Source organism: Calonectris borealis, chromosome 3 (assembly GCF_964195595.1).
Source record: "Calonectris borealis chromosome 3, bCalBor7.hap1.2, whole genome shotgun sequence".
NCBI classification, from domain to species: Eukaryota; Metazoa; Chordata; class Aves; order Procellariiformes; family Procellariidae; genus Calonectris; species Calonectris borealis.
In genome coordinates this window covers 14,270,821-14,292,986 of record NC_134314.1, presented here as the reverse complement: position 1 = coordinate 14,292,986, position 22,166 = coordinate 14,270,821, and the positions used below count along the sequence as shown (strand labels likewise).

The 22,166-nt window shown below is 38.4% G+C and overlaps 1 protein-coding gene across 1 annotated transcript in view; it reads right to left on the bottom strand.

Annotated features, from left to right (window-relative positions):
- The window catches only part of NBAS (NBAS subunit of NRZ tethering complex), a 209,439-nt gene that overhangs the window by 40,811 nt on the left and 146,462 nt on the right, over positions 1-22,166 (bottom strand). Inside the window, exons 47-48 of the mRNA XM_075145030.1 lie at positions 13,942-14,031; positions 11,466-11,661 (exon numbers count right to left, since the gene is read on the bottom strand). Coding sequence (XP_075001131.1) covers positions 11,466-11,661; positions 13,942-14,031 — 286 coding nt within the window. The remainder of the gene's footprint in view (positions 1-11,465; positions 11,662-13,941; positions 14,032-22,166) is intronic.

Genomic DNA, 22,166 nt, shown 5'->3' with positions numbered 1-22,166 from the left:
CATGACTGATAAAGAAAACCTTTGGCATGGCAGTCTGCAGGATCAGTTGTTTAGTTCAGTACCTTATCTCACTTTTGAAAGTGAAGTTAGTTTAAAATCACTGTTGGCAGCAACAGTGGAATGTTTATGTATCTAAATTGTGTCCCTGAGGCATAGATATCCACTATATAATCTTCTCCTAATCCTAAAGGACAGAGACGCCTGATAGAGCTGTAAATGGTTTATTGCTAAAGCTATATAATTTGAGAATCTGGCGCTGACCAATTTGGCTGATAAGCTAGAAAGAGTTTTGTTTAAGAAATGGAAATGCCAATAAAAAGATTCAGCCAATCCAATCCTCTCCTTCCCCTGAGATGAAATACAAAACACTGCCTATTTACATACAAGAAGGGTGAGCATGAGAAGTAATGCAGGCAGACCCCTACCTCCTTCTGCCCAATGAAGTCTGTTCTGCAAATTACAGTTTTACTCCCTGTGAGCATGGCAGAGCCATGGTTTTCATCAACAGACTTTGTTCACTACTAGTGTTCTAAGGGAATAATTGATAAGGGTGTTTGCAGCCAAATAATCGAGATGCAGAAATCAGAAAAAAATTTTGCTTCATTATAATTGCTTGTTTATTGAAAAAAGCTGTATCTGTGCTTAAAACCAACTCCCTGTATTAAAGGCAGAGACATTTGTGGTTTCCAAGAGCTGCAACCAAAACCCTATGATTTACATGATTATAAAATTCTTTTTATTACGTTCACCAGATTGAAATGTAAATATTTCAAAATATGTTCATGTTCCTCACTGCAGCATAGATTTGAATTAATATGGCATTGAAAATAGAAACACTAAGCAGGCATTTGACTAGTCCCTTATTGCTATGATACATTCTCAATTTGTCAGGACTCCCTTGTAAAATGCACTATGTTTTTATTTATCTTCCCCACCCCCAAGTTCTAGTGTAGAGAATTCATCTATACTGCATTTTAAAATAATAGGCAGATCTGACATGAAAGATTTTTATTCAGCTTTGAGATAGGGAATGCTGATGCTAAAACCTGCGTCCACTCATTAGACAGGGCTTAACATGGTTTATAAGGAATGACTGAAAAGATTAATAACAATTTGATAGAAGTTCTGTAAATGCCATCTTGGTGTGCTGTTCACAGCACAAAAATACAACACTCTTGTCTTAAGGAGTTTACAATCTGATTAGGTAAATCAGCAAAGAAAATACTGTCCTTCCTACACAAACAGGTCAGACAGGGTTGGTCACTGAAGAATTTAATCTTCCCATCTTGTGGGTCAACCTGTAGTCCGTCATTCCCTATTCTGCTGGTATCTGTGCAGCTACTGAAAAGTCTGTACAAGCAGTTACTGAAACCTATTTCCAGTACAAGGCTGCAAAGCTAAAAGCTTGTTACAGAAGACATATAAAATTACAAACTAAGTTAAATAGATATTTAAAAGTAATTACTCACAATATGAACACAAATGTGAAAAATCACCAGTAAAAATAAACTGCAAAAGTGTACAACTGTTTCTGAAAATGTATAGTTACTGACCCTGCAAAGATAAGATTAGGAGATTTTAAAGGATATTATTTATTTCATTCTCTTCAAACTGTTCCAAGATGCTAGACATCCCATCAACCTTGATGTTAGACACATTACATACTTGTGAAACAAAGCAAAACCACATGCACATATTGAAACATCTAACGGAGGAGGCCAATATTGATAATCTACATATCTCTATGTACAATTTTATGCAATAATTTTGCACTAAAATCATAACTTCTGTTTGAGCTAGAATGCTTCCTAATAGAATTAGTTTTTTGACTTAAGTAAACAAGTTTAAAGTGTAACCAAGTAAACAAGTTTAATATCTTTCTGGTAAATTAGTCCCACCTATCACTCAAAAGGTAGCTCTTCTTAACTTGACTTTATCAAGATTCCACTTACTAGATTTTGCCATGGTAACACTTGAGTTTACAGCTAGTCTACGCAGAGTTGTTGCCACTTTCTATTCCTAATTAAACCCCTCTGACTACTCAGAGATGAGGACGATACTGGAGTAAATTTCATATATACTTTTCCTATTTTCTTTCCATGTCTGTTTTTTGGCCACTGTTGGACACAGAATACTGGACTGGATTGGACCTTGAGCTGAACCAGCATTGACATTTTTATATATTCACACAATAATTAAAATTTACATTACAAAAACACTGGGCCCACAATATTTTGTTATATGCAGTTTCCAAGTGGAATTGAGGGAACACAGGGACTCAAGCAAGCTCACCATTTTCAGTGTGTGAAATGTGTACTCTCACAAGGTAGCTGAACAGGAGTCAATGAGATCAAGCAAAAGTTGCTTCTCAAAGATATATTTTGCAGACTTCACCTCAAACTTAATATATCCTTAAAGTTCCTTCCCCAGTATTTATTGAAATTTTGAAGTTTAAACAATAATGTGATACAGTACTTTTCACTCTATGTCCTAGCACCATACTGCCACGTACAGAGTTAAAGGCAATTAAGAAATATAATTTAAAGAACACATTTATACAGCACTATGTTTTATATACTTTAAATATTCACAATGTTCTAGAATTAAAATCAAAATATTTCCTAGAAAAACGAATACTGCTAAATGACTGCTGCAAGGCACTGACATATACTGCCTCCTCACTCAGCATTCAGTCTTAGTACTGCACTTACTTCCTATTTTTTGGAAAGCCAATAAGAACTTTTACTTTTCAGAAAACCCATGGAAAGCTGTGGTTTAGATTTAAAAGTATTAGTTTACTCACACCATTTGGATAAGAAAAGTACAGTTTGAAAAGCACATACACACAACTAAATTGTAAACCTGGCAAGTTCAAAGCTTTCCTTTGAACTAAGTGACATTAAAAAAAATTTTGTATGCTAATGTGTGTCATTTGAGAAATCCATTTTTCCTTTAGCACAGATGAGTTTTACCTTCTGAGAAATATATTCCAAATACATTCCCCTCATGGCAGAGGAACCTGTCAGTTTTAAATAAGACTTTTTCATCTTATTTTTTCCATCTGCCCAAGTTCACATGTGGATACTCCTACTTTCAATCCATTTTGGATCTTAGTAAATGGAAATATATTACATGGTAGTAAGTCAAAGCTGAGAGATGGCGACTTTTTAAAAAATGTTCTACCGGGCTCACAAATGCCCTCGTACAATGATGGAATTTAGTTCTATTTTACGAAAAAAACATTGTAAGAGAAACACAATCTGGTTTGGAGCCTGGACCAATGTTGCAGATGAAATTCCGTTCGTTGAAAGAAGCATTTCTGAAGCCACACCTATGGAGTTATCCCAAATCATAAAAAGCAACAACTTTATTAAGGAATATCAGTAAATCTGTATGTTATGATGCAGTTCAGCCCATGTTCTCCACTTAAAAAAACCCACCACATTCAAAAAACTGTTGATTTCCATTTCTAGGGGGAATATAACCTGAGACACCAATGCAAAGGCCTCACATCTCCCCTACATCTGAGTTTAAGACCAACAAGCAGACAGGAGTTCTTGGTGGACCATATTCCAAGTCCTGAACTCACAAAGAGAACGTGGGCTGCTATGACCTAAACTTTGGAAAAACAGCCACTGCCTGACAGACCAGAAAGAAGTGTCTGCTCTCAAAACAACAATCTTAGAACAATCAATACAAAATTAAAACTGAAGTCAAGAGTTTTGCATGACAAACTGTGTTCACAACCCATACCTTCTATCCCAAAGGAGAGAGAACTCTGAGGTCAGGTTTTCTTGCACTTTCCCCCAAAGCTGGGCTTCACGTATTAAAACTTATTACAAATATGAGTGCTGACCACATATGAAAGCCTCCTGCACACAGATACTAGAGGGGTATGCATAATCTCACAGGTCAAATCCTGCTCAAACTGAAGCCAGTGAACAGGATAAGCAAGTTATGGGATTCAAGTTTAAAAACAAATCAACCAGAAGCCTAGTGGTGATGAATCAAACAAAGGTTCAGCCACATGTTGAGATGCCTATCTTGTAGAAACACCCAAGAACTTTTTTCTTCTGAACTGATTTATATAGTTTAATTCCTTATCTGCTTGATATGCAGCTCACTAACACTAAGAAATGCATACAGATTTAGTAAACGCAAATACATTGCCTATTGCATCAAAATGCATAACTCATGCAGAAAATAAAATCCATTCATTTGTATTCTGTAGGAGACTATGTCCTAATCTGCAAATACATTTCAGCACAGAGAAAACCTCTGAAGACTGTACATAGATATTAATAGAGAGATAAGGGCAAATAAAGAAAAAATTATGCATTTGAAAGATTTATATAACTAGCTAGCTAAAACTGAAAGAGGATTAACATACATGTAATTTAAAATGTATATTGACTACGTGACAGTTAATAGGTAAAAATTTGGTTCTATGTAAATCATGGCTAAAACTAACATTTGTGCAACACAAGGGACTTAAAACCACCTAAGTCATTTTACTTGTATGTGCCACCTACTAATCACTTTTTCATATTTCATAATCTATGTATAATATAGATACCCTACATTTAGAACAGAAAAGGGTGTTGGAAGATGCAGCCTGGAAATGACAGGATTTTAATCCTTAAAAATTACTTTTAACTTTGAATTGTTAAATAAGCAGTTTCCCCCCATACCTCATACAAGTGGCTCTTCAATTTACCTTTTCTGATCATCACTACCATCACGAAGCAGTGTGTGCACAAGCTCCTAGTATTCAACTGTATGTACAACTGGTGTCTTGATAATCAAAGTCTGCAATTCTTGCTAACAGAGGAAAAATGACTTTAAAAGCTGTTTTCACGTAAATGAAAGCTTGTCAAAATTAATCCTTCCAAAATGTCATCCTGCAGATAGGCTAAACTGACAAAGTAAAAGATGCATTTTTAAAAAGAACAACCCACAATAAACTAAGATACACTCTTTTAGGAACAACAGGTTGTTGATGTTGACTCCAATTTTAAGTAATATTTATTTAAGCTGTAAAAATTGAAATAAATGAGTAGCTCTGTTGTGGCCATAAAAATAATCAGAAGAAGGTAGGCAGCATCATGCAACTGTCATACTAAATGGCATTATGTAAGCACTGCAATTGGTGGTTTTCTTTTTGATTTGATGTAGTCAAAGTCCCAGCAGTCACAGCCATGATAGCTGAGTCCTTATGTAATAATAGCAACAATGTAGAAAAAAACCCTCACTCTCTCAATCAACATGAACTATCAGAAACTACTATAACAACTATTTTAAGAATACCTGAGAGGAGGTCCTCAGAAGACACAGAGTTTACAGACCTCTAAATAAAAAGTGTCAGCTAGCAAGATGATTGATGGAATAAGACTGTTTGGAAAAAAACATGGCATCAACTGAACATCACAGTTCTTAATACAAAATACTCATTTAGGATATTAACAAAATAATGCCTAAACAGTTTATTTATATTTTCAAAAGGCTTTTAACAACATCCCTGACTAGAAACCAACGAAGAACTTGATCTGCTAACAGGAACAAAAAAAAACCCCACAAACAAAAAACCATTTTATTATCAGATGGTAAAGATAAAACGTAGAATTTCTCATGATTTTATGACTGCTTCTTTGCTCATATAAATTAAATGATGTTTTTGGAGGACTGCAAGCATTGAATAGATAATACCGCACACAAATGAGCTAGCTTATGTTCGTCAAGGACACTGTAGAAAGAAACTTCCAATTGACTTAAAAAAAAAATCTAGGCTAAGTAAATGACCATATGATGGCAAACGAAACAATGGTAAAGCCACCATATTTTAAAATATGCTAAATTAGCTTCATCAAGTCAAAACAGGAACCTGAGCCTCACTGAAAGAAATTCAAAGTCCTCTGGTTAATGTACCACTGAAGTCAAGAGAGCAATCAAGGTGTTGGGATGCATAAGTACGGACTGTTAATTTCGACAAGGACATCACATTCAGTTCTCCAACTATCTCCTTTCAGGAGGTATACTGCATATCACAGTAGGCTCTGAGATAAAGGGGAGAGTAGTTACAGACACAGATAACACTGCGGATGAGGTAACAAGACTGGAATTGTTTACTTAGATTCAGTAAACAACAGAACAAGGAAAAAAGTGATGAAGTACGTAAAACAGAGCAGGGACTTCGATGTTCTGGATTTTGCTATCCTATAAAACATAGAACACCACCACATACCAAATCACATACAGAGGTTAAAAAAAAAAAAAAAAACCACAAACAACCTTCTACAAAGTTTCAACATGTTTTGCACTCAATGCTGTGTGGTGTACCAATGCCAAGCATTTGGTGAGAGACACCCAAGGTTGAATCACAGTTCATCCACCAATTGCTTTGCAACATAATAATAGAACTCTGAATACATCACTAATGAGCTCTTAATTTTTCTGAAACTGAGATAGGAGCAGAATATGCAAGGTTTAAACCATTCTCTGCTTATACCTTCATTACAAAAGACCTATTACAGAAAGTGATTTATCCCCCATGAATCCACTCCAGAGCCTCCAGAGCACTCCTATCTTCCTCTGAAGCAACTGCTGCTAGCCACAAAATACTGCGGTACACAGGGCTCGCATTCGAAAGAATCACGTTCACTCAAGCTATACTGCTTTTCTCTCCATTTTCTCTTATCCGTTTTACTTGTGTAGTTAATGGAAAATATTTCATTTGCATCTTAAAAATATTTAATTAATCATGCACGCTACAATTTATGTTCCCAGAAAAAATACATTTCACACGTTCTCATATGGATAAATTGCATCTTCAAGGAACGGAAATTAGTGTTTCAAAATATTAATTAAAACTTAAATTAAATTTCTTAAACTTAATTTTTATGCATTACCAGTAGAGAAACAATGTCTCTAGAATTATAAACAACATTGTAACAAATTTACTCAAAGGTGATAGGACCATAAATCTTTCTTCTAATTAAGCATGTTTCACAAATAAAAGATGGCTGAGAATTAAACAGATACAGCTCCTTCACCTATATTTTGCCAGATCAAGCTAAATACAGGTCATTGTTACCTGATAAATTACTTCAGCAAAATGACTTGGGAATTCTTAAATTTCATTCTGCTTTCCAAACTTAGGTTTAAACGTAGCTGACACAAGTACAGGCAATGAGAAAAAGTTGAAAATCACAGGACACTGAATTATTCCCACTGAAACCTTTTTTTATGAGGTCATATGAAGAAATACCATGTAAACAGATAGACATTTTTCATATACTGGGGGAAGAGGGATAAAAGAGCAATGGAGGCTTGACAGCCATAGCCAAGTTCTCAGACAGTCATTATGTTAATGTCGACATTACTAAGGTTGCTGAGACACATAAAACTTGCACATGGCATACATAAATTGCCTATATGAAGGAAGGGCAAATATGTGGGGCATATACACAACACAAATAGAAATTAATCTGGCAATTTTTCAAAGCTAAACTTTAGGGAAAACAACCCCAAAATAAGAAAGGTGCCTAAATTTACAATCTTAAATTCATATTAGATATCCCTTCCAATTTTCAAAAATGCTTAGCCCTCAGCAGCTCTGTATACCCTAAGATCATGAAAAAACATAATATAACAACACGAGGGGAAAGGCTAAATGAGATTACCTTCTCTAAATGACAAAGCTATTTGCATTTAAGTGGTATACAAACAGTAATTACATTTTGCATTTGCATAATAATTAAACAATCCTTTTAAGACAAGGTGTGTCTTACAGAAGCTTCACAGTTATTAACTTCTTATCTTAAACTAACCCTTGGTTTACCTACAGAAGCTTTGTTAGTGCTGCTGTAACTTCCTGGGGCAAAACCCTCTTATTACTGTAACTTATGCCTTGTAACTGGTCACTGAACTGAACAACTATGTACGCATTCATGTACACATATCCTGCTAGTTGATACCTTACATATGTGAGACAATGCTGTGAGTCATTACAGACTACATTTTTATGTATTATATGAAAACAAATGGATTTCCCATCTTAGATGGATAAAGCTAAAATTTGATATGAACATTCTAAACCATGTTTTCCTCACTCCCCCAACATTTTTTATATATAAAAAAGTCAGTATTTTGACCCATATTTTTCATGCACCAGTTAACTAGAAAATTACAGAACCTGAAGAGCTCAGATAAAATTCATCAAGGGGATTAAAACAACGCACGCCTCCTCCCTCTAGTAGCGTGGGATGCTGCTAGAACATAAATTAAAGACTCTCAAGCCTTTGAAAAATGAGGACCCCTAAATTTTTAATTTTGTTAACTAATCATTAGAGAACTGGAAATTGCTGTGTTTCTGACTGTTTGATAGGTAGCTGCTTCTATAAAGTACATTTTTAATTTTGTAAGAGCTGGCTTGTTTCCCAGCAGCCCATTGATTTGTGGGACCACTACTTACAGCACCTACAGCATAATTAAATATTAAGTCCCTCCTTGATGTATGCAAAGTCTGACTAAGAGGATTAGTAGACACACTGAGGGTGGCTTTCATACATTTTCTGGCAATTGAACACTGCAATATCATTAAACTTATCTTTACTCAATAGAAATCCACATTCATCCTTTACGATATCTGCTGTCCCTTTTTGTACCAAGGAATGGTAAAGGAGAAGAGGGATCTTCTAAAATCATGCAAGAAATGTCAAGCAAGAAAGGATAAAACAATTCGGAAGTAAGATAATGAATACATTTTTGAAATATTACAATGTAAAGTTCATTAAAAAAAGAAACAAACCACAAACCCAAAACAAACCTTTAAATGCATTCCTCTACAAGCTAAAAATAGCATTTGATCCACACACCACCCTCTTGGTTTTGTTTTTTTGTTTTTTTGGTTTTTTTTACGTGATCAAGGGTTTTACTACTTCACTGGATGAGAAAGGATGACCAAATAAATAAAGGTGTAATGATGTTAGAGAAATTGATACCTACAGACAAGGCAGACTGACATAGCAGTCTGAGCACACATTTGAAAGATGTAATTCCTCATCTCTACTTTTTGACCCTGCTTCACCCAGGATTACCCAGCAACCTGATAAAACTTTTAAATTGTGCTTCAACATCCCCTTCTGTAGAACGGGGTTGCTTTTGAAGGTCTTTGCACCTGAAGCATTAACTTTCACGAGAAACTTGCTTAATTAATGCTTTGCCAAAGCAAATCTCTCTGCTTTTCAGTAGTCATGTAACTACTGAATTCTGCAATGTTCTGTTTTCACTAACGTACCACGAAGGATTGTGAAATGTACACAGTTTTCAATATACTATTTTATTATGCTATTTTCCCTGTTTGTTAATACACAAAATAAGCAAACTTAATCATCAAATAAGGTCATCACTTGCTTTTTCTAATATCAACTTGTAGACTAGCATTTGACATCAGATGACTAGAAGAGGCAAAAAAAAAGAAATAAATAGTCTAAGTAGTGGATCACTCATTCTTTTTCTTGGACATTTGTGAAGAACTCTGAATTTCAATGACTGGTACCTAACAGACAAACCAATATGACTTTTCCGTCTAAATTACACATTAGTTACCTAGCACAAAATGTGAAAAACAAAACAAAACAAAAGTATTGAAAACAAAGGGTTCTCATCTATTACATTTAGCTTGAACTGACAAGAAAATTAGAATAATTGTAAAATATGTTCCAACAGGACTCTTATAATTGGTATGTTTTCCTGCTCAAAACTAGGAGTATTCTAAAAATCCACCACTTCAGGAAACAAATTATTAAGAGATTATATGGAGAGACCTAAACAAGCTGGAAGATTGGACCAACAAGAATCGCACGAGGTCTAACAGCCATGCTGCACTCAGGACAGCACAGGTGGGGACAGCCAGGCTGGGGAACAGCTCTGCTGAGAGGTCCTGGTGCGCAGTGAGCTACACGTGAGCCAGCAGCATATGCAATGCATTCAATTAATTCCTAAAACATCACAAGACAAAAGCAAATGGATGCCAGTTTCATGTTGTAAAGTTATATTCATTTTGACTCACCAGATTATGGGAGAAAATAAAAGTGATCTTATATATTTCTCAAAAAAACCTCTTTTAGACTTGAAATGCTTTTGGATTGGAAAGTGGGTCACAGGCAGCACAAATATTGACAAAGGACTGAACTGAAGATGAAGAATCCAATCGCAGACAGACACCTGAAGAGCAGTTGAGGAGTTAAGCGCTGGTATTATTGTGAATGCAAGAGAAGAAGTAATTTCTAAAGAAAGCAAGAGATTTCTTTTTCTTTTAAGATTTTTATTATGATTATTCCCTTGGATGAGTCAAGACTGAGATATTGCGTTTGTTTTAAATTAATGTAAAATGGTTTTATGCATGGATTCTTTGAGGAACTATTAGAAATATTCTATTTTAGTTCCATAAGGTCTTGGCATTTAGAAAATGGATGAAAAGTAACTCTGCCTCTGAACAATTCTACGTGCAGCAAGTGATACTCATCTGATTTCAAATCGGCACAATCTTCAAAGAGAAGACTACTTCTTCCTGTTAAGCCTTTAGTATATTTTCATTGTACTTAGAAACCTAGAACCTCTAAAAATACATAAGTTGATATCAAGCACTTCACCAAAATGAGTCATGAAATAAAGCAGTTAAAATATTAATGAATAACCAACAAGAGCCTTTTTGTATATATGGATTTTTTAATACTCTACTTGACAAACTAGAGCATTTTTACTCCTGAGAACATTCACTAGATGACCCTTATTAGTCTTGGATCAACTTTTACATATACTTAAAAAATGAAAGTTAGGCATTTTGTCACCCTTTAATTCAGAAGGAACGTTAATCTGGTTTAGTCTTGAAAACTTGAACTAGAAGCACTCTGTCTCTCTTAGTTGGAAACAAACATAGCTAAGAGTAACTTCTTTCAGCAATGATTTTACCTTATTTTTTTCCTGGCTTTCCACTGAAAAAGACTTAAAATTATCACTTGGGCAGTTAAAGGTATGAGCTGTTTATAAGCAACTATTGTCTTTCAGTGGTCAGGTGCTGCCTTTTAAGAGACAATAGCACATTAACCATGACCGAATGCATTCCCTACCAATGAAGTCTTTCCATTTGAAAAGAAAGAATATACAAAAACTTCAAAGTCAATGCTTGACATGGACAAAAATCATTAGTGTTTAATCAAGTTCAGTATTATTACTCGTGATCCCAAACAAAAGCTGATGTAATCCTGATCCCAAACATTAACTTTACATAACTTTGTTTTTCAAAGAATCATAATGTATTAGAAACCTGATTCAAAAGGAAGGTAGGATTAGTTCCCATATGAACAGGATGCATTGCAACCATATATTGCAAAACAGCATTTCATCACATAATCCATGTATAAAAACAGTCTTAGCCTATCATTTATAACAGTCAATATTAATACCTTTGTTTCAGGCCAGCAAGCTCTGAGAACAGCTTGTGTCCTGAAGTACACAAGTAGCTTGCTATCTTCATCACTGAGATGGAAGGCTTGCTCCAGAATTTGCAATACTCTGATGCGAGGCTTCACTGCTAAAGAGTCATCGCCACAGAAAGGTCTCAACCACTCCAGAAGGTCATCTGAAGAAACTACTTTCTCCCTGTAATTAAACAATACTATGTTAAACAGTCTTTGGTAATCCTAATGAAAGTACTACATGTATTTTCAAAGCTGTTAGCAAGTACATTCAATACGTAACAAATACATAACACTGGAAACGGAAGAGCTCACCTCTGTGAGGCTGCAGAGAAACTAGCCCTCTTAAATCAGGTGCCTAAAGCTAAGTGGTGTAAGAACTTTTTTTGAACTTCAAATAACTGTTTAATACCACAGAAATCCACCTATACAGTTACATATTCTCCCACATACTACCTTGATTGCCAATTGTATTGCAATGGTGCTGGATTTCAGCACCTGAAAATCCAAGCCTTTTTATGGTGTCTGGTCCTGACTGATACCTGTACTTCCACCCCATTTGACTTCATAGAAAACCAGCTTGACTGCTTGCATTTTAAGTACAACATTTTTATATCTGATGTTTATTCATATTGTCCTATATTCTTTTTCTTTCCTTACAAATCCCTTCTTTATGCTCCACATACACAAATTAGTTTCTCCTGATTGTAGCTCTAGCCATTTCTTATTTTTTTCTGTACCATCTCTAGCAGGTTTGATTATTGTATGTTCTAGTATGATAATGATTACAGAATGTCCATAATCCCTAGAAAGAAAAAAACCAGATATTAAAAAAAGCCCTAAGTTTTGGGGTTTTCCTGACTTGGCTAATTAGAAAAAACTCTTAATTAAATAATTTGATTCAAAAAGTGTATTATATTGAATACATTCTAACTGTGTGAAAGCATTTACAGATTGTGAAAGTACACAGATTGCCATGAACTCAACCAACCAGCTAGCAGTTGCAGACAGAATAATCTGTTATGTCCCTTAGAGGCTATAAACTAGCATGTAACAAATCAGTAAATGCTATTCTACTATCTTTCAGTAGTAATTTAAACTAAAGCTATTTTTTTTCTCTTAAAAAAAAAAAAAGAAAAAAATCAAGAAAGTGGTTCCAGGTGGAGTGTGATTTATAACTAATGTTCCCTTATTGGTCTTAAGAGAGATGAGAAAGTAATATCAGACAGAAAACACTAATTTAACCTGTCTTGCAGCTCTGAAATAATAAACATTGACAGCTTAGGTTTTCATATTACAAGGATTTCAATTTTACTTAGGTTTTATATTGTCTGAATGATGCTATTAGCTCAGAACTTCAGCTAAATTAGACATGCCTCTGTCGAACAGGTGGCATTCAAACTGTAAATTAAAAGTTTGGGAATTAAGAGGACCTGCTGGAATATTTCAAAAATTTTGTGGAGTTCACACCTGATGTCTATATGTTTTCCTGAGGGAAAGATTCATATTTTGTAAATTGAATAGCTGAGGTTTAAGGACATAAATAAGAACAAGTATTTAAATGAATGTAAACCATCTCCTGTAATCATGACTTTCACTCCAGCTTATTGTTTCAGCAGTTAATTGTTGATGAAATATACAAATAAAAGACTCCAGAAAGTGCATCTCAGAATAAAATATTACCAACTCTATCATTCTGCCTTACAATATTGCAAATGAGATTTACTGTAGATTTTACATCAATTCGGTCCACATCAGTATCCAGTATTTAACTAATTTAATGTCAGTGGAGAAGCCTCCAAACAATAGTGTAATTAGTTTTGTTGGCTACCAGAGAGTATGGCGTTTTATTACTATTATCATACATGAGTTCTTAGTTTGTATACCTGGAAAGAAAACTGTTTGGGTTTTTTTTTCCTTGTCTTTACTAGAAATGCAATGGAAAATGTCAGTGAGACATACAGACCATTACGTGACCTGAAATAAGGACATTCCCAAAAGAGGAGAAAAAAAATTATACAGCATTTGTGAAATTGTTTCTGCACTATACCCTACAAATATTGACAAATTTAGATATCCAAATTCAGATATCTGAAAGTGAGTCATTATTATTTGTAATTTATCTACTACACTGAAACAATGCAGTGAAGTACTCCTGATAGATATACAATCTGCAGTAGTCACAGCAGAAAAAACATTTTCTCAAACCACCATAACAGTTATCTCAATTTTCAGTTCAGTGACTTGCTTTCTTCCAAACGATCAAGTAAAGGCTTCTGTCAGGACTCAGATTTTGAACCTGATAAATGATGGCCTGTTCCAGAATAGCCTCAGAAAATTAAGAGCAACCCATTATATATATCCATGAAGAAAAGTCATCCATATTCAGTATCGTACCTTCAATGCTTTCATGAGAAATATCTTTCAAAGTCTTAACCAAAGAATCCATACAGTAAGTTCTTACCCTTTCTCAACACTTGCATGCACTGCAGAAACGATGCCTTCTAGAATTCCAAGTGGATCTTTCACTGATGTAGATGAGCTACCATTTCCACTATTAAGGGAAGACATAAAATTACCATAAAAATGGTCCTTAATATCATATCTAATTCTATCCACCTGTAGGATTTAAATGAATTGTTCAATAATATAGCAATTTCCCACTTTCCCTGCTTAACTAGTACCTTTATTTTTATGTCAAAGTAATGTGAGGAGCAAGAAGAAAAGCAAACAACTAAAATACTTCAGTGAAACTTGAAAGAAAAAAAATAGTTAAAATTTAGCACTTCTAACACAAATTAAGTCAGCAAAATATCCACATGTAATCTCATTACCTTAATGATCTCATCAATATCGAATAAAGAGATTAAAGGTTACACATAAATGTCATCATCTTTTCTTTTCAAATATCATCTTGCAGCATCATTATTGGCTTAAACAAACTTGACTGTAACCTGATTCAAAAGAATCCTATCTGCTGATTCAGCTGATTTCTTTTCCCACCCCCTCTGAGATTCATTTTCAGTTGGGTCAACCAGGTTGATGCTTACTAGAACCCACAAAATTAAAAAGGAGGGAACATGTGATCAAGAACAGCATGTGGGAAAGGGGAGGATTAAGCCACCCATCAAATGACTATGCATGTGTAGGAATCACACTGCCCATCAATGTTCCATTACACAGTAATGTTCTTCCACGAGCAGTAAATATTGGAAAGGAAAAAAAAAAAAAATCACTCTTGTAGGAAAAAAGCTTCACTCCTAATGCAATGAAAGTGACATTTTCTGCTAAGATTTTCAGCAAAACAAACCTAAGAAGTGACTTGATACTGAAAGAGGGAGGGATTTTGCAAAAGTACTCCAATAAAGTGCACAGTTTCTCTTCATGGAAATCACTGCAGTGGCAAATGATGCCTGGATGAACTAGAAAAAACAACAGTTTTGCCTATCTTAAGGGTTTGTCAATGCTGCATTAAAGAAAGAAAGAAAGCCAAATAGTTCCAAAGTTAGTTTACTAAAGAGGACTCAAAAATCCAGAGGTAAAGTGTATTTTCTCTACAGTTCATCAGCATATCAACGCTCTTCTGCTACTAAAAATGTTAGCCTCTTCCTAGATATCTCTTAATAAAAATGAATACATGTCCAGACTACCCCGACTGTTCTGTTTAAAGCCAAAATACACTGTAGAGCTGATTGTAATGTGTAAAAATAACTGCAATATTTCATAAATTTTTTGTCAAGAGTTATGACAGTGTTTATAATTTTCTCATTTATTACTTCAGTAAGATAAATATATTGCCTAAAAAATTATTATACTATATGACATAGCGCCCTGAATTTTTACAACCTTTAATGCCTTCGTGCATTCAGAACTTTCATCTTTTCTTTTTTATTTTTATCTTAATAGGTGACCAGCACTTCAGTGAACAACACTAGATTTAAAAACAACATGTGACTCCATTCAGAACAGATGCAAGATAAATTATTGCATGATATAATCTTGGTTAACCTTAGTATACACATTTTATATTGCTATATTGCACTTATAAGTTCCAGAGGCAGGAGTAACCCAGACTGTCTTCCCCAGCATATTTCTTATGTGCACGACAGGGACTTTATCTCCATCTACAGTACGTAAGAGTTTTGACTGGGCAGGGCCAGCTCGATTGGCAGATCCCCTGGTATTGACTAACCAGGTGGCTTTTGCTGAATGTGTGTCCCAATGCTTGAATGTCCCACCACCCATTGCTCTCAGCGTAGTCTTTAGCAGTCCATTGTATCGTTCGATTTTCCCGGAGGCTGGTGCGTGGTAGGGGATGTGATAGACCCACTCAATGCCATGCTCTTTGGCCCAGGTGTCTATGAGGGTGTTTCGGAAATGAGTCCCATTGTCTGACTCAATTCTTTCTGGGGTGCCATGTCGCCACAGGACTTGCTTTTCAAGGCCCAGGATGGTGTTCTGGGCAGTGGCATGGGGCACAGGGTATGTTTCTAGCCAGCCGGTGGTTGCTTCCACCATGGTGAGCACATAGCACTTGCCGTGGCGGGTTTGTGGGAGCGTGATATAATCAATCTGCCAGGCTTCCCCATATTTATATTTCATCCATCGTCCCCCATACCAAAGAGGCTTTACTCGCTTGGCTTGTTTGATTGCAGCGCACGTTTCACATTCGTGGATAACCTGTGCAATAGCGTCCATGGTTAAGTCCACCCCTCGATCACAAGCCCATCTATATGTTGCATCTCTTCCTTGATGGCCTGACGTGTCATGGGCCCACCGAGCTATAAATAATTCACCCTTATGTTGCCAGTCCAAATCCACCTGAGCCACTTCAATCTTAGCAGCCTGGTCCACCTGCTGGTTATTTTGATGTTCCTCAGTGGCCCGACTCTTGGGTACGTGAGCATCTACGTGACGTACTTTTACAACCAGGTTCTCTACCCGGGCAGCAATATCTTGCCACAATGCGGCAGCCCGGATGGGTTTACCTCTGCGCTGCCAGTTGTTCTGCTTCCACTGCTGCAACCACCCCCACAGGGCATTTCCCACCATCCATGAGTCAGCATAGAGATAAAGCACTAGCCATTTTTCTTGTTCAGCAATGTCCAAGGCCAGCTGGATGGTTCTCACCTCTGCAAACTGGCTCGACTCACCTTCTCCTTCAGCAGTTTCTGCGACTTGTCATATAGGACTCCATACAGCATTTTTTCCATCTCTGATGCTTTCCCACAAGACGACAGGACCCATCAGTGAACAGGGCATATTGCTTCTCGTTTTCTGGTAGTTTATTATACAGTGGGGCTTCTTCAGCACGTATCACCTCCTCCTCTGTGGATATGTCAAAATCTTTGCCTTCTGGCCAGTTCGTGATCACCTCCAAGATTCCTGGGCAACTGGGGTTTCCTATTCGGGCCCGTTGTGTGATCAGTGCGACCCACTTACTCCACGTAGCATTGGTTGCATGATGTGTAGAGGGGACGCTCCCTTTGAACATCCAGCCCAGCACCGGCAGTCGGGGTGCCAGGAGGAGCTGTGCTTCAGTGCCAACCACTTCCGAAGCAGCTCGAACCCCTTCATATGCTGCCAATATCTCCTTCTCAGTTGGAGTGTAGCGGGCCTCGGGTCCTCTGTATCCCCAACTCCAGAACCCTAAGGGTCGACCTTGAGTCTTCCCTGGTGCTTTCTGCCAGAGGCTCCAGGTAGGGCCATTCTCCCTGGCTGCGGTGTAGAGCACATTCTTCACATCTTGTCCTGCCCGGACTGGCCCAAGGGCTACTGCATGAACTATCTCCTGTTTAATTTGTTCAAAGGCTTGTTGTTGCTCAGGGCCCCATTTGAAATCATTCTCCTTTCTAGTCGCTTGATAGAGAGGGCTTACGATCTCACTGTAATTTGGGATGTGCATTCTTCAAAAACCCACAACACCTAAGAAAGCTTGTGTTTCCTTCTTGCTAGTTGGTGGGACATGGCTGTTATTTTGTTGATCACATCCATTGGGATCTGACGACATCCGTCTTGCCATTTAATTCCTAAAAACTGGATCTCCTGTGCAGGTCCCTTGACCTTGCTTTGTTTTATGGCAAAGCCGGCCTTCAGAAGGATTTGGACTATTGTGTTCACTTTCTCAAAAACTTCTGCTGTGTTGCCCCACACGATGATGTCATCAATGTATTGCAGGTGTTCTGGAGCCTCACCCTGTTCCAGTGCGGTGTGCATCAGTCCATGGCAAATGGTAGGGCTGTGTTTCCACCCCTGGGGCAGTCGGTTCCAGGTGTACTGGACGCCCCTCCAAGTGAAAGCAAACTGTGGCCTGCACTCTGCCGCCAAAGGGATGGAGAAGAAGGCATTAGCAATGTCAATTGTGGCGTACCACTTGGCTGCCTTTGACTCCAGTTCATACTGAAGTTCTAGCATGTCCGGCACGGCAGCGGCGATGTGACTTCATTCAGGCCACGATAGTCTACTGTTAGTCTCCACTCTCCATTAGACTTTCGCACTGGCCATATGGGACTGTTAAAAGGTGAGGGAGTCTTGCTGATCACTTCTTGGCTCTTCAGTCGACGAATCAGCTTATGGATGGGAAGCAGGGAGTCTCGGTTCGTGCGATATTGCCGCTGGTGCTCTGTTGTGGTAGCAGTTGGTACCTGCTGTTCTTCAACCCTCAGCAACCCCACAACAGAAGGGTCCTTCGAGAGACCGGGCAAGGTGGACAGCTGTTTAATTTCCTCCGTCTCCAGGGCAGCTATATCAAAAGCCCACCGGTACCCTTTTGGGTCCTTGAAATACCCTCTCCTGAGGTAGTCTATGCCAAGGATGCACGGAGTCTCTGGGCCAGTCACAATGGGGTGCTTCTGCCACTCATTCCCGGTCAGGCTAACTTCGGCCTCCAATACAGTTAACTCCTGGGATCCCCCTGTCACTCCAGAAATACAAATGGGTTCTGCCCCTTGATAGCTTGATGGCATCAGGGTACACTGTGCACCAGTGTCTACGAGAGCCTTAAACTCCTGTGGATCTGATGTGTCAGGCCATCAAATCCACACAGTCCAGTAAACCCGGTTGTCCCTTTCTTCCACCTGGCCGGAGGCATACTATTTCTAGTCATAGTATCCGTTTCTCACTTCTTGCAAACGTGAGTCAAGAATTTCTTCATTACAATCCAAAGTAAGATCAGCCCTTCTACTCTGTCTGGGGAACTGTTCACTGGAAACTGGACCGTCATGAGACAGGTTTTTCCTGAAAACTGGAGCAGCATTTTTCCTGGGAGAACCCCCTTGTGTGATTGTTTTTCCTTGCAACTCACGCACACGTGCCTCCAGGGTCAAGGTAGGTTTTCCATCCCACTGCCTCATGTCCTCTCCGTGGTCACGCAGGTAAAACCACAGGATGCCCCATGGTGTGTTTCTTCTATAACCTCTCTCTTGAGGAGAAAAACACTGGCTCCTAATGGCTGAGATACTGGTCCATACAGGTGGAGAATAGGACATACCCTCTTTGCGTTGCTGGACCACCCGGGACAGTTTCTCCACAGCCGAGACAAGAGAGGAGGAGACAGTTTCTTTGCATTCCTGGAATCTGCCAACCACATCATCCACCATTGGTGCTTCTTCCTCTTTCCAGGACAGTACTGCCAACGAACTGGCATATGACGCTGGTGTGCTCCATACCAACTTCCACCACATGGGTCGCATGCACTGGACTTCATCTGGATCTTTGGGCATTTGGTCGTTGTCCAGGTCACTATAAACCACCTCCAGCACGCCTAGTTCTCTCAGGCACTGGATACCTCTCTCCATAGTGGTCCATTTGCCTAGGCGATATATAACATCTTCCTTGAAGGGATACCTTTCCTTCACGCCTGACAGCAGTCGCCTCCAGAGGCTGAGGGCCTGTGTCCCTTTTCCAATTGCTTTGTCAATGCCCCCTTCCCTAGCAAGGGATCCCAGCTGTTTGGCTTCCTTCCCCTCTAATTCCAGGCTACTGGCCCCATTATCCCAGCATCGGAGCAGCCAGGTAACAATATGCTCGCCTGGACGACGGCTGAAATCTTTCCGCATATCTCGCAACTCATTCAGAGATAGGGATTGGGTGGTTTCTGTCTCATTTATGAATTCTTCCTCTTCCCCCTCCCCTCCTTGTGATGGCCCTGCTTTTCCATCATCCCTTTCTAAACAACCTGACTTTCGCTTCCAAGACTTCCATTTATGTACAGGGGTGACGGATACCAGCACGGGTTGGTCCTCTGGTTCAGCTGTACTGCCCGTCACGGGGGTTGGAGTAACTGCAGTGCCTGTCATTTTGTCATCAGATCCAGAGACCTTCTCTTTCCCTTGAGGGTTCTGAATAGTGTTGAACAGGGCTCGGTAGGCATGGGCCAGGCCCCAGCATGTTGCAGTAATCTGGGACTCTCTGGAATTGCCAGAGTGACAGCATACGTTTTCCAAATATTTTACTAGTTTTTCAGGATTCTGCATTTGTTCAGGGGTGAAGCTCCAAAACACTGGAGGTGACCACTGTCCTAGGTACTTGCCCATACTATCCCACACACCCTGCCACTCATAACTATCCAGCCTTGGGGCAGATCTCTGGGGGGTATTCTTAAATAGTTGTTTAACCTCAAACAAGGCCTGAAACACATTCAGGAGACATAGCAATAGGAACATGCTGGTTGAACATCCCAAGGATATTCAAAATCCTCAAGAGCTGTTGTAATCAACCTGGAGGAGAAGGGGAAGGTGAAGGAAGCTGTCTCCCCTCTAAATTGGCTCTCCGAAGAGAAGAGGTAAAAAGTGTAATTACTAATAGTTTCCGAGAAATAGCTTCTGAAGCACAGGAACAATGGCAGTGCTGAGTGCAATCCCATGACCAATGCTTTTATCGTACCATAAGCCAGTGTTACACAGTGTAGCAAAATGATAACCTTAATCCATCCCCCACAGATGACAATCCCCACATAAATACCAACAAACAGCAGTATATACAGCCAGTAAAGTGCTACATACCAAAACTTCAAGTACAGATCCGACAACTCTGAGAGCAAATAAACCAACATTGTGACCAGCGACTACTAAACTGATATAATGAATGCTTATAACAATTTGTTTTAACCCGCTCGGGTCAGATATGTCATTATCTCAAACCTTCGTGCCCCACATTGGGTGCCAAAAAGGACTGTTGTGGTTTAACCCGGCAGGCAGCCAAACACCTCACAGCTGCTTGCCCAACTGCACCACAGTGGGACGGGGAGAGAATCGGAAGGGCATGAGTGAAACAAAACTTGTGAGTTGAGATAAAGACAGTTTAATAGAACAGAAAAGGAAGAGGAAATAAATAATAATAACAATAATAATAACAACAATAACAATAACAATAATAATAGAATATACAAAATGAGTGATGCACAATGCAATTGCTCACCACCTGCCGAACAATGCCCAAAACCAGCGATCGCTACTTCCCGGAACATGCCTTCCCTTCATATACTGAGCATGATGTCACATGGTATGGAATACCCCACTGGCCAGCTGGGCCAGCTGTCCCAGCTATGCTCCCTCCCAGCCTCTTGTGCACTTGGCAGAGCATGGAAGCTCAGTGTCCTTGATCAGTAGGGTACTTAGCAACAACTGAAAACATCAGTGTGTTATCAACATTCTTCTCATACTAAATCCAAAACACAGCACTAGGAAGAAATTTAACTCTATCCCAGATGAAACCAGGACGCTTCTTCACGAAATACTGGCCACTAAACAAGAACTGAAAATTTCACCAAACCTTTCCTGCTCATTGCCTGCTGAATACTTCCAAAATATCATGAAATGCTACATCCATCTGGAGACCTAAGATAAGAAATTGAGGAACTGCAAATGGAGAAGGCCATAATGTCTTCAATAGACAAACTGTCTTCCCCAGCTAACCATCCAAGAACATGCCTACAGTCACGAATCATGGAAAGTCTCCAATGTATCATGTGAGTGATCTTAGGTAATGGTTTAAATTGAGTCTTGGGTAAGTCTAATCAGGCTACCATCATTATCAAAATCTTCTGGGTTTTTTTCAGAAGTTCATGATTTCTACTGAAGAGGCAACTGATTTTTATTTATAGTAGCTGTTTCCATAGGCAAACAAGGAAGTGCCGAATACATATGTCGTATAAAGTAGGCAGATATGCTCTGCTGGAGGGATTTTATACATATCAATGTAAGAGTTTCTGCTTTGAATTTTGTGTGCCAGAACTAAAGTCAAGGGAGATGAAAGTAGCTAACAGAACTGGACAATACTGCTCTTGAAATTACAATATAGGTACTTAATATTAGGCAAATAACTGTATGTTATATTTAACAAGAAGTCTGTTTCTGAGAAGGTGTGAGAGTTTTTAAGCCTGTGATACCGTATGCTGTTGAAAAATGAAGCCAAAAAGTAACTTAATTGATCTTTCAGAAAGACAATACTTTCCAGAAGGTTCTTCTGCAATAGTCAGTAAATATACGAATAACAAAAGATATTTTACTGTGTTTGAAGGGGGGTTGTAGTTACGAAACTGAAAGAAAGGATGCATATTTTCAATTACAGAATTGGTGGACTGATGCTTACTTTCAGGTAAATCACCAACACTACCAAAATCTTTCACATCCATACAAGCCTATTTCACTTATGGTTACAATACCTTAATTACATTCCATGTCACCATAG